This window comes from Phyllostomus hastatus, unplaced genomic scaffold, assembly GCF_019186645.2.
Source record: "Phyllostomus hastatus isolate PE091 unplaced genomic scaffold, TTU_PhHast_1.1 phas_contig_40, whole genome shotgun sequence".
Classification (NCBI taxonomy): Eukaryota; Metazoa; Chordata; class Mammalia; order Chiroptera; family Phyllostomidae; genus Phyllostomus; species Phyllostomus hastatus.
In genome coordinates this window covers 86983507-86996597 of record NW_025333872.1, presented here as the reverse complement: position 1 = coordinate 86996597, position 13091 = coordinate 86983507, and the positions used below count along the sequence as shown (strand labels likewise).

Sequence of the window (13091 nt, the reverse complement as noted above, 5' to 3'; positions counted from 1 at the left end):
TTCTTCCTGCTCCACAAACTTAAGAAACAATCTGCCACCACAACTTCCAATGTTCATTGGGTTTGCTGGAATTTTACTGAAGGACTCCCTACTCATTAGTAATGTTCAGAAAATGCAAGGACGGGGCATTTAAAATTTAAAAGTACATTTGTTTTTAAAATATCAGGGAGAAGAGCCAACCGAAATCTTTGACTAGCCTGCCCTGGTTCTCCGCACAGTGATAATCATAAATACCAACGGACCCTGAAAATGGAGTAACCGGGACTTCAGCTAGCAAAAGTCAGACACGAAACCATTTGCAGAAAAAAGAAAAATAGAGAGCTATCCTTTCCTGAGCACCTACTACGTGCCAGGCAGTGTACTGAGTACTACCAATACAACAGGCTAGCTACATCTGGGCAAACCTTTTTTAAAAAGCACAGCTCTTCTGCCCCACTTTTCAGGTGATGACACTGAAACTCAGAGGGAATGAAGATCTCGGTCCTATCATCAGTGAGTGGCAGTTGGGAACGGACCAGGCTAGCTCACTCTAACGCCTAAGAGCTTCATTACTATGCTAAGAACCATATTGTTCATCCTTCCAAAAAGAAAGTTTCTTTCTGAAAACTACACCGTCCACTTGAAAAACCAAAGATCCCAAGATATCTCCTGAGCCTTTTTCGCAGATCCACACAACTGCCAACTCCAAATCTCTAAACTAAAACGGACTTTTTACAGGAGGATTAAGATGTCTGACGGTAACAGTGCCCTCGGCGGATTGGTCTGCCCGCCTCCCCGCCGCTCCATCAAAGCGAGCCAAACACCCCCAAGGCATCGAACCTCCAGCAGCTGAAGCCTCATTCCCCACGCAGAGCTATTTTTCAGAAAGCATGCCAAATCTACGGGCGGTTTGAAAACGTTACTGGACATTTCAAAATACATGACAAGACACTTAGCAGAATAAGCCCCTTTGTTTTTAGTCCCAAACATGGAACAACAAATACCCTGCAATTCTTCAAGCTGGAAAACTACAACCAGACTAAGTAAACTTTTTGGTGGTGCTGAGCAAGGCTTTGGTTGTTTTTCTCTCCTGGTCAGACAACAAGTGGTGAGGAGAGAAACATCAGTCAGCCTCAGTCTCGTCCCAACTCCCACTGCGCCAGTACACCAGCCAAACACTATTTATTTACGTTTACTCTTTGAAGGGCTCTCCCGAGCAGCCTTTGCCACACCAACTTCTCAGCAGGTGTCCCAGATTAAATTGTGGCCCACCACCCGATTGTTTTAAAAAAAATCTTTGATGTGATCTGTCGCTGGTTATTTTTTAATTAGGGTTGAAATCCTATGCCGTGTGTAAATTTAACCCCCTAAGAACTGGGGCCAGAGAAGGACGACTCCAAGGAGCGGGCTGGCCAAGTCGGCGCGCGCGCAGGGAGCTCGGGGTTGCAGAGGGGCTGCCCTGCCCCGCCGGCCCGCAACCGTCCCTTCCCGAGCCTCCACTGCTCCAGGGAACTCACCAGGATGCCCATCACATCGGCCCAGAGCCGGGAAAACGTCTGGGACATGCTGGCGCCCGTCTCGGACTCCGTCTCGGGCTCCGTCTCGGGCTCGGGCTCCGGCTCCTGCTCCGGCTCCTGCTCTGGCTCGGGCTCCGGGCCTGGGGCAGCAGCTCCCGCATCCTCCATGACCGTGTCCCGCACGCGAGCGGTGCGTCCTAGTCCCTGGGGCACTCACGCCCCTCGCAGGAGTGCAGCCGGGCCCAGCGCCAGGTCCCCGCCCGCCGCGTCACTGAGCCGTGCCCCCGCGCGGCATCCCCCAGCAAACCCGCGGGGACCCCTCGCAGGCTCCCGCACCTCGGCTCTAGGTGGCGGAGGGGTGCGCGACTGACAACTCCAGGAACTTTCCCACCCCGGCTGCGCAAGGCCACAGGGTAGCTGGAGGCAAAGTTCGCACCACTGAGTTTTACAGCGGGGATTACTGGCAAGCCAGAAGCAATTAAATCCTCTGCGAAGGCGTTTCTTCCTGTGACGGGGACGACTCACTAAGCCACGCGACTCACTTCTGCCAGCAAGTCTGGGCAGGGCCCCGCAGGGGTGACCGTGGTGCCTCCGGAGCTTGGAAGGAACTCCCCGGGACCCCTCTCTTCAAAATGAGCTCTTCCAGCTCCACATGACTCTCTCCCCTCCAAGCTACAGAAAGCGTTTAGCAACAAAAGGTGCTCTGATGTCAGGCTCTTTGCATGGAAATGAGCCACAGACAGGAGAACAAATCGCCTGTTGAAAGAGCAGCCGCGCTGCAGCCTCCCGCCTGCACAAGTTTCCAATCTCGCCATTCAGTGAAACATTTTGGTCCCAGAAACTCCAAAAGCTCATCTTTAAGATACTCCTGCCGAAAGAGTTCACAAGTAATCAGTCACAATCCACACCTCACCCCTCGGGAACTCAGGCGACCTAAGGAATTACTACTCCGCCTCTGCTGGCCAAGACTTGGTTGAAAAACAAGTGTGAAAGCTCGGGCACGAGCCATTGTTTGTATCATTTTCGTTAAGAATTGGGACATTTTGGTCCCTGGGCGCCCACAATGCCGCGCACTGCTAGGGGTTTCAGCTAATTAGGAGCAACGTCCTTGGGGTTTTAGTCGCCCCTTTACCGCAAGGACAGAGGGAAGGACCATTTTCAAAACTTGATGTTATGACTGTAGCCACTTAGCCAATGCACACTGGGGCCCTGTGTTTTTCCAAGGACGAGATCCAAGGCAGATTTATGTTATGAGGGAAATAGCCCTGAGGAGGTAGTACCCCTGTTGTGATCCCTTCTTTAAAAACTACTCAGAACTTTCTCTGGGCTTTGACAATGCACGCCACCTTTGATTTGGCGAGTGATCACTTTGTGACACAATTCAGAAACCACCAGGACCCTGCCCTTATGTGAAAGGGCTGAGGGCTACAAAACAGAAAAAAAAAGCAGGTGAGGTGCCCCTAGGGGAGAGAGAGCCCCTGCTGGTTCTAGAGGCCCCTTCTGGTGTTGCTTTTTTCTTTTCAACCCACAAAAAAAAAGAGAGAGAGAGAGGGAGAGAGAGAGAGAAGGAATTAAGAGCATGTCCTGAAATCGCCTTACTAAAAAGCACTCATTACTGGGTTAACTACCAATGCAAATGAATGAATCTCCCTTACAGAAAAGTTCAAATTTTTAAAACTTTTTTCGAAAGTTATTAAATGTGCCAGCATAATCCTTGATGACAAGACTTATGCGGAGAAAGAAAAGGAAAAAGAAAGGTTTCCCTTGATGATAAGGAAGCATGTTGATGCAGAAAGTGCCCGGGAGCTGAATGAACATGACTGGACCTGGTGCTTTCTGGTGCTGATTTCGGAGATGCTTGTAATCCAAATAAATTCAGTTAAAGCAGAGGTAGGCTTATTATTATTGTTATTATTATTATTATTATTATTACATCTATAAAGACATGAAAATAAGTAAATGATGGAAACTGGTAAAATACCCCTTTAGAGTTGATTCTACTGGTATATTTAAGAATTTCAGTGTACATTGTTAGGCTTTCGGTACTTGATTAAATTCAAGAAAATACAAAGAACTGTGCTGCCTCTACCAGTGGGCAGCTTGTTCTCTGCATAAATAAATACTTTCTCAGAAGGGACTGGGCCGGAGTCAGGGAACAGCGGGGCAGGGCCTGGGGAGGGGAGGGCTGACTCCCCAACACCAATCGCAAGTCTTTCTCTTAACTCCTCACTTGAGGCGGGGGAAGCACTTAACCTTTGGAGGATGAGAGGCGCAGCTTCCCAGTCCTGGATGGGGCAAGACCGCACTCCTCAGAGGTGATACTATATTTTAGGATCATCTAAAGATAGGTACCTTTTAACAGCAGCACATGCATACGTATCAAGACACTTAAACCTTAGCCAGCATGTTGGCACCTATAGAATCAATCAATCTACCCTCGATATTTAAGCTGCTTTTCCTTGGTGTTCCCCTAATAAATGGGCAGAAAAATGAGATAGTAATATTCGGGGCGACAGGGTGGGGGGAATGTTGAGAAGAGTAATTTTATGTATTTATGTATGTATGTTTTTATTTATTTATTTTGCTGTTACTTTTATCAGCATTTACTTTAAGCTGAATTTACTTCTGAGGCCTAAGTTTTTGTTTCTTCAGTTTGTTCCGGGATATCTTTTTCTTTTGTGCAGCCCCCTCTCCTGGTTTAGGATTGTCTCCCGTGTTGCAGAAAGAGCTGATGTGTGGGTGAATCCACCCAGGGGGTCTGTTATATTCTGTCCCACATCCTGGGAGCTTTGCTCACCTGGACGTGCTCAATGACCAGAGAATGCACCTCTAAACCCTTAAGTTCAGTATTACTCTCTGCATTCTTAAGCATGTGCAGCAAAAATTCAGCACTCTTTTTGGGCCACCAACTCTGCATCCAGCCCCACTGCTGGGCCTGGGCACACCTACGAACTCCACCATTGTAACAACGGAACAGAACACATGCCTTCCGCAAAGTGACGGCCTTCAGATACTTAGTGGGCTTTTGGATATGCATACCCTTGATGGCCTGGGCAGTTTCACGAGTGTTCCTAAAGTGAGCGCGAAGTTTTGAATCTCTTGATTTACATGATTCTGTGGGGTGTTCTGGCTCAAGTGACTAGCGAACCATTTTCAGAGGTCACCTCGAGCCAGTATCGGGAAGAGCTCGATAACAATAATTTTGCTGCCAGCACATCAACATGAAATTTTGAGTAGTCGCTTTTTTATTTCTGGAATATGAATAGCTTTGTTGACCATTTAAAAAATGAAGCTGAACCTCTTTACTCATCAATTTCATGATGCAGCCCCTCAAAATGAGTATGATTACTTCTCCCAAATTTTACTCTTTTAGTCTTTTCTTCTTGAGCTAATTCCAATCTTTATTTTCAAAAATTCCTTCAGGGGTTTTTTTCCCCACAAAATATGAAAGAATAATCATTAACACCGCAGTCATCATCATACTATTTAAGAGTCCCACTTACTCTGAAATAAGGTACCACTTATGAAAAACTTTTATCATAGGGTGGGGAAGGGCCCTGGAGGTGATCCTGGTCAAATCCCTCATTTCTCAGATAAGAAATGGGCCCCAGAGAACTTGAATGGGCAGGCCAAGTGAACACAGCGGCATGGAGCAAAACCAAAGTTAGACAATTTAATTACTTTCCAAAGCTCTTTCATCTAGATTGTGATGTCTTTGATTTTCACAAAGCTCTGGAAGGCAGGCAAGCATAGATGCTCTGTTAAAGATGCAAGTACAGAAATCCTCTCCTCTGTTCCCTTTCCATGGGCCCTGCTCTCATCCAGCTCTTTGGCATTGTTTTAAAGTTGATGGGTGAATTCCAAAGGATCCTTCCAGATTCTGAAGCAAGGGATCTAGAAGAGGATTTTCCAGACATCCACTAGACACTCAAAATATTCCGTGGGTCCCAACGAACATGTTACCATGAATAAAAAGAAAGCTATCAGAATGCAATCATTATTGTTTAGAGTAAATATTGATAATGCACTTATCTCAATGTGTTATTTCTTGAAAGTCTCAGTCATATGGTTACATATAGGTGTAACACATATGTACATAGTTACACGTGTAACTATAAATGTAAATTCTAACTTGCTTTGTAAAAAGTGGTTCTTACTATGAGTCAGGAGTACAAAAGATTACCCAAAAGCCACTAGTGTAGACATCGCAGAGTGTTGCCAGCAACCTATTTAGGTCATCATTCTGGCAGAAGCAAGATAACCAGTCTGTTGTTTGGCAGTCGGCAGAGTTGGGTAGTAGGAAGCACAAAGATAAAGGGGTCAGGAAAGAGCTGGTTTAAATGTTTACTCCAGTTTCTATAAGACTTGAGTGAAAGAGCAAGTGATTTATTGGGCAAGTTATTTATCTCATCTGTGCAATGGAGTAATTCCACCTAGACGGTATGGTTGTTGTGAGGTCGTCTGTGATAATGCAGATGATAATTCTCTATGAGTTACCCTTTATTCCCCCTTTCCTGTACTTTGCTCTTCCTTCTTTTATTCACGCATACCATGAGGTAATATCTATGAAATTACCTTCTCCATATCTGAGTCTCATGAATTACACAAAGGAGTAATTCCTAGCTCTGGAGTGTGGTTGCTGAGTGATGAATTTAGGACGTCATCTGTAGGAGCAGGGGGTCATTCGGACTATTCCGTTTTAATAGTAAAGGTAGTAATAACAGCAATATCAGTATCTGTCATTTACTGAAAAGTCTACGCTATGTCCAGCACTGTGCTTGACAGCTTAAAATTACTTTATCCGACATTTGAATAGAATCTATGACTTTTCCCTCCGATCTAATCCTTCTACCCTGCTCATTTCCCATTTCGGGAGTGTTCTGTTACATCCATGCATTTGTTCAAGCTACCAACCACAGAGACACGCTCGATTCCTTCTCCCCCCTCGCCATGGAAACCATGGATAAGCCCTGTTGATTTGACTACCTAAATATATGTTAAATTCGTCCACTTCTCTCCAACTACACTGCCATGGCCTTAGTGCACACCACCTCCATCTTTTATAGTATTTTACCCAGATCAGTGCTTCTCAAGGGTAGACTCTCGAACAGAAGCATCAGCATAACCTAGGAATTTGTTGAAATGCACATTTCCACCACCCCTACCCACACCCACACCCAAAAAACCCTGATGGAGTCAGACACTGGGGGTGGAACTGCTGATCAGTGTTCCAACGAGCTCCTCAGGTAACTGTGGTATCGGCTCAAATTGGAGAGCCCTTGGGAACCACGAGACTGTCAAAATAAGGAAAAGGAACACGTTCCTGAGGAAATGTTAAGCTTTAAAATATATGAAGAAACTATGTGAGCAGATTGCTTTTAAAAATTAATTAGTAAAAGAAACTGTCATGGGATAAGAGAATGGAGATTGCAAAATCTGATGTTCAGAGTGTGGAGGGAAAGGGGGCACTCGCTAAACCTGACAAGTTCAGGGGCGCCCTGGGTGGCAGCCTTACAAACTCAAGAGACCTACAGTAACCACATTAGGATGGTCTGAAACTAAAATTTTCTAACTAAAAGCAGGTCATGGCGGGGAGTCATATCCTAGGCTGGTGTGTTTCCCTTACAAAGGTCAGTCTTTACCTTAATTGAGACTGTCTGCTGTCTTCTTGCATCTATGATAATATGCCTTTAGAATGTCAGATTTCCTTCTCTGCACCCCTTGAAGCACCAGGCGGAGACCGCAAATTCCCTCGTCGTTGTTTCCATGTTGATTGCTAACTGTTGCTATCCTGTACCCACCTGTGTAGAAGATGTGTCTAGCATTTTATGTTTTGTCCAATCCCAGAGGTTGCCCCTTCTTCCCCTGTCACTTCTGCTTTGCTTCCTCCCACCTCCCTAATCACCAAGGCATTTCATGTAACACCCCCCCCATGCCTCCTCTTTTGATTGTAATGTGGAAAATAAGGTGCAAGACTGCCATTCTGCAGAGCACTAGCTCAACTCCCTGAGGTTTTGTTTCCTGGCAGTTGTCGTCAGCTGGGCTCAGATAAACTCATAAAAGTTCTTACTAGTTTGGATGTTTCTTACATTGACAAGAAATACTTAGTTTTAAAAGGCAGACAATGAAATACAGTCATGTGCTGCATAATAATGATGTTTCGGTCAACAATGGACCACATACACAGCCATGGTCCTGTAAGATCATAATGGAGCTGAAAAATTCCCTTGCCCAGTGACATTGTAACATCTATGTTATGTAACATGGTAATGCGTGACTCACGTGTCTGTGTTTGTGGTGATGTTGGTGGAAATATACCGACTGCACTGCCCATCATGCAAAAGTATAGCACGCACAATTGTGTACAGTACATCATATGTGATGACAATAAATGACTGTTACTCATTTGTTTATACTATACTATACTTTTTGTCATTATTTTACTCTACTTATAAAAACATAGTTTGCCATGTTATGCTGGCGGCAGCAACACGCATCTCATGTTGCTGAATGTCTTGATTGTGTTATTTTCTCTGGTGCTTGACTTAGCCCTGCGCTGTTTTGAACAGTAACATGCTGTGCAGCTTGTATCCTAGGACCAAGAGGCTCATAAAGCCTGGGGGGGCAGGGTGTGTGTAGTTAGGCTGTGCCACCTAGGTTGGTGTGAGCACACTTTGTGATGTTCACACAACTAATCACCTACTGGTATATTTCTCAGATTGTAACATCGTGGTTAATCAGCACATGAATGACTGGGTTGGAATTAAAATGTATTATCCATACGAATGGCTCACGATTTTCTGAAGATTTTATTTGTTTAAAAACATGGAACGCTTTACACATGTGCGTGTCATCCTGGCACAAGGGCCACGCTAATCTCTGGATCGGTCCAGTTTTAGTGCCTGTGCTGCTGAAGCGAGCAGAGCAGAGCTCACGTTTTAAGAAAACAGCTCAGTCCTGGCTGGCGTAGCTCAGTGGATTGAGCGCGGGCTGCGAACCAAAGCATCGCAGGTTCGATTCCCAGTCAGGGCACATGCCTGGGTTGCAGGCCACGGCCCCCAGCAACTGCATATTGATGTTTCTCTCTCTTTCTCTTTCTCCCTTCCTTCCCTCTCTAAAAATAAATGGATAGAATCTTTAAAATAAATTTCTAAAAAAAAAAACAAACAGCTCCATTTAAATACTTGTTATTTCTTTAAAGACAACACATTTTCTGCAGAGAAAATGTGAGATTACACAGAGATTAAGTCCGAACAATTATGAGTAATTCAGTTTATTTTGTTTTTTTTACCACACTGCCTTCTGAAAATGAGCAATGGTAGTGGATCGGCCCAATGAACGGGTGCGGACCGTCAGCAACCGTCTCGGGGCACCCCCCCCCACCCGGAGGCGGCACTCCACAGCGCCTCGAGGAACTCTCTTCAAGGAGAGACTGAAACCCTAAAACATTTTTTCCCTAGACAACCCCAAAGAAAACTTTTCCACAAATGCCCTAAAGGTGAGCCAAGCCTATGTGCTAAGGCATTGCCTCGTTAAAAGCCTCGTCTCTTCTTCGAGGAATATTTGATAAGAGGTTAGGAAAGAGCTAAGAGAAAATAAAACAAGGTGAAGACAGCATGAATAGGCCAGGGAGAGAGGGTATAGAAGCAAAATGAGGACTCAAGGTTATAAACACTTTCCTCTGAAATCTCTTCCTTCACTCTGGTAAAAACTTTATTAGCTGAGCCAGTTCGCTTTTAGCCATTTGGGTTGTTGCTATGTAGACACCAAGGTTCTTCCTGAATTATTCTATCAGACCCACACTTTCTTGAGCGATGCTTCATTTTGTACAGCATAGACAATTTATAGATAGTTTCTAAAGCCATCTGTAATTCTGAAATGTGAGGATTTTGAACTATCGGTAATCCACATTATAGACAAGAAGCAGAAAATTCTGGGTGGGCCGCCAACATCGAAGTCACAAAGTTAAGGTAAAGAACCAGGAGACTTGCACTCACCCTCAGATCGCTTCTGAGCTAAGAGGAGAGCAGTGTCTCCTGCGGAGAGCTGTGAGGTTGCAGGAGGGCAACCTGACACTTTGGGGGAAGGCGGGGAGGGAATAAAGGAAGCAGGGAGAGGGAACCATCTTTGGAATCTTGCTCCCTGCTATTCACCTTTTTGGTTTTAAGAGAGTGTAAGAAAAAAAATAAAAGGAATGTGTTAATAAGAGACCAGAGATTACATTACGTGTTTCCAAATTATGCAAAACAAAGTCTTAAAAACACATCTGGGAGGTATCATCCACCCACCAAACTGCTTCATCAATCTTGTCTAGTTTATAAATCTTACCCTACTTGGCTGTTCCTATTGCTTAAACGTGCTTGTGAAAAATGTTTATTTCATTATTTTTAAAAGCTCCAGTTAAAACTATTGCTCTGCTTCTTTGAGGTGCCATAATATTATGTACATAGAACAAAAGCATCTCACTTAACATAAATCCTGGTAACCATAGAAGATTCTTATCATCTTATATCCAGAGTTGAAGTATGACCCAGAATACTTTGGCTGAACAACAACCCCCCAAATAACTTATGTTAATGACATTTGCATATAACTATTTAAAAAGCAGAGTATTGGTCTTAGCATAACATTCTGAGGAAAGTACATGTTGACTCATTAAAACAAAGGCAAATGTGCCCTGGCTGGTGTAGCTCAGTGGATTGAGCTCGAGCTGTGAACCAAAGCATCACAGGTTCGATTCCCAGTCAGGGCACATACCTCGGTTGCAGGCCATGGCCCCTAGCAACCACACATTGATGTTTCTTTCTCTTTCTCTTTCTCCCTCCCTTCCCTCTCTAAAAATAAAAAAATAAAATCTTAAAAAAAATTCAGTAGATGTTCTTTAAAAATAAATAAATAAATAGATAGATAAATAGATAGATAAATAAATAAATAAATAAATAAATAAATAAATAAAACAAAGGCAAGTGTGATGTCCTTTCTTCGCTCATTTTTGGAGAGTCCTGTACTTACTATACAAATCACCTGAGGACGGCTGTGAGTCCGAACGCACTGCCAGCCTCCTTTCGCCCCGTACCCTGCTCTGCTCCATTCTGCTCTGCATTTTTCACGGGGTGCGGCGGCGGGGGTGGGGGGGAAGGCAAGCATTTTGGACTACAATGAACAAGACTGTTATACTAGTAAAGTTTCTGCCAGCTATTAAAAAGAGACCCTCATTCCTGTTCCTGGAAGAAAAAAAAAAAAACAACCTCATTCACTTTCCCCTCAACTATAAAATTCTATCATTTTAGAATCTCAGAAACATTTATTTTTCTTCTCACGCAAGCTAAATCCCCTTCTTTCCATGTATAGTAAGTGTTACGGTCAGTCCCTCTCCAGTCTCAAGGCCATTTTCCTCTCCTGGGTACGTTCTTTCAAATTGCACTTCCTGTGACACACACAGAGGCATGGGTGTGTGCGCACTCACCACGCGCATGCACAGCACAGCACACACACACAAAGGCTCAGTTATCTCAGTTTCTCTGGGCCGCCTCACACAATTGAAGATATAAATAAGTGCACTTGGCGAAGACCTCATCAAAAGAGGTGGCGCCATGCGAATGTCTCAATGAGCTTCTCACACAGGGAGCGAAAAGTTTGAGTGACAGGACGCTGGGGTCACGGCGACTTCTTTAAATAGTGCCTTGGTCAAAGCTCGGTGAAACAATTCTCTGTTTAGGGAAGCACATAACATGCTCCTGTGGTTAGTGCTGACCTGAATGAGGTTTGAAATCTAAAAGAAATATTAATATGGGAAAGCAGACACCGGATTTTCTGCACCATTTCCCTCTCAATGAGCGCAAATATATTTTCAAAGAACAAAAAAATGGATTGTCTAGCCATAATTTTTTTCTTTGCCTCATAAATGAAACAACTAGGTGCTAGCTATTCTTTATCTAATGAATGTCCTCAAAAATCAGATGATGTTGATTTCAATAGCAACGAGACACTTCACAAAGGATCCTTGTTCTAGAAATGAGGTCATTTGGACAGTCTCTCCATTAAGAAAAAGCCTATTTTGCTTTCAGAGGTCACCTATTGGGGCAGGAAATCCATCTTTCAGCCAGTGGACTAACATCTGGCCGAAGTCTTCTAGGCTGAAATATCAATTTCCTGGTCTAAATAGAACACACATGAAAGAAAAAAAGTTGAAAAATACCAATCTTCATATGCTGAAGAATCCTTCAAAGTAGCATAGATAATAAGAATTCTCAAAAAAAAGAGAGTTACTCTTTAGTGATCAACAAATAAAAATAGTTTAAAAAGTATTTCTTTCTGTAATAATTATGAAAAGCCAAAGTTAAGAGGCTGAAGCTAAATGGTAGCAAAGAGACAAATTAACCATTCACTGGTAAAGCTATAAATAAATCTACTTTAATCTAGATCGGCTAATCACAATTTATGATGATTCATTTTTGGCTGGGCCAGACTTGCTTTTGTACTAGGAGAGAGAGAAAGAAGTTTACTCACTACATTAAAAGGATAGAACTTAGACAAATGGGTGGTTGTTTAGCCAACATAGGAAAAATAACCTTTTAAAGCTTAAAGTGCCATAAGACAGTTAGTGTGTAATTCTTCTAAATAAGCCACTCAATTTATACGACTTTTTCTATTCTTTGAGAATATGCCAGGATTTTGTCTAGTGTTTCTCCCACCAGTTGAAAGTAGAGAAATGTTTTGTATTCATTCATTCATTCATTCATTTATTATGCAACAAATATTGACTGCTAGATTGTGTCTGATATCACATTAGGTATTTTTTTTTACCTTTTTTTAATTGTTGTTCAAGTACAGTTGTCTCCATTTTTCCCCCACCACTTCCCCCCACCCCAGCCATCTCCACCTCCCACCCTCGGTCCTACCCCTCTTTGGCCTTGACCATGGGACATCACATTAGGTATTGACAAAAGACAGCCTTGGTTTTCAGGAGTATCTAGTCTAGTAAGAGCTAGAAAAGTAATTAGTCATCACACAGGTACAACAAAGAGGTGCTCAGAGGAGGGAATGGCCTACCTGGTGAAGAATGAGAAGAGTTCACGAAGGAGGTGATTCCTATGAATCATTTAAAAACCACACAGTTCCCCGGGCCAGTCAAGGCAGTCCAAGAAAAAGCATTCAAGACAGAAGGGCCCTGGCTGGTGTAGCTCAGTGGATTGAGCTCGGGCTGCGAACCAAAGTGTTGCAGGTTCGATTCCCAGTCAGGGCACATGCCTGGGTTGCAGGCCATGACCCCCAGCAACCGCACATTGATGTTTCTCTCTCTCTCTCTTTCTCCCTCCCTTCCCTCTCTAAAAATAAATAAATAAAATCTTAAAAAAAAAGACAGAAGGAAAAGCCTGGAGGATTTAAACAAGTGGACAAAGTCCTCGTGTGGAGGGTGGGAGAGGTTACTAAAGGCAGAAAGCAGCATGAATGGCCAATCCCGTAGGCCAAGCTAAGAGCAGGGTTTACGTCTTAAGTCCCTTTTAGCGGCATGCTTTGCTGCAACGCCACCTCCTTCTCTTCCAATCAGGGAAGGAGCGTAGAAATGCAGGTGTGTGATAAATGTTGATTATG

General features: G+C 43.8%; 1 protein-coding gene and 1 non-coding gene across 4 annotated transcripts in view; both read right to left on the bottom strand.

Moving 5' to 3' along the window:
- SASH1 (SAM and SH3 domain containing 1) overlaps nucleotides 1–13091 on the bottom strand; it is a 297134-nt gene that overhangs the window by 168207 nt on the left and 115836 nt on the right. The window contains exon 1 of one of the 3 annotated variants that reach the window (XM_045844032.1): nucleotides 1497–2398. The exons of 1 other annotated variant lie outside the window; for it this stretch is intronic. In XM_045844032.1, coding sequence (XP_045699988.1) covers nucleotides 1497–1664 — 168 coding nt within the window. In that variant the 5' untranslated portion in view covers nucleotides 1665–2398. Of the gene's footprint in view, nucleotides 1–1496; nucleotides 2399–13091 lie in introns of those variants that run through there. One more of the 3 variants, XM_045844034.1, reaches the window with a different exon arrangement.
- Nucleotides 8316–8419, bottom strand: LOC123822293. The gene has a single exon (XR_006786264.1). It is a non-coding gene; the product is annotated as a U6 spliceosomal RNA (small nuclear RNA).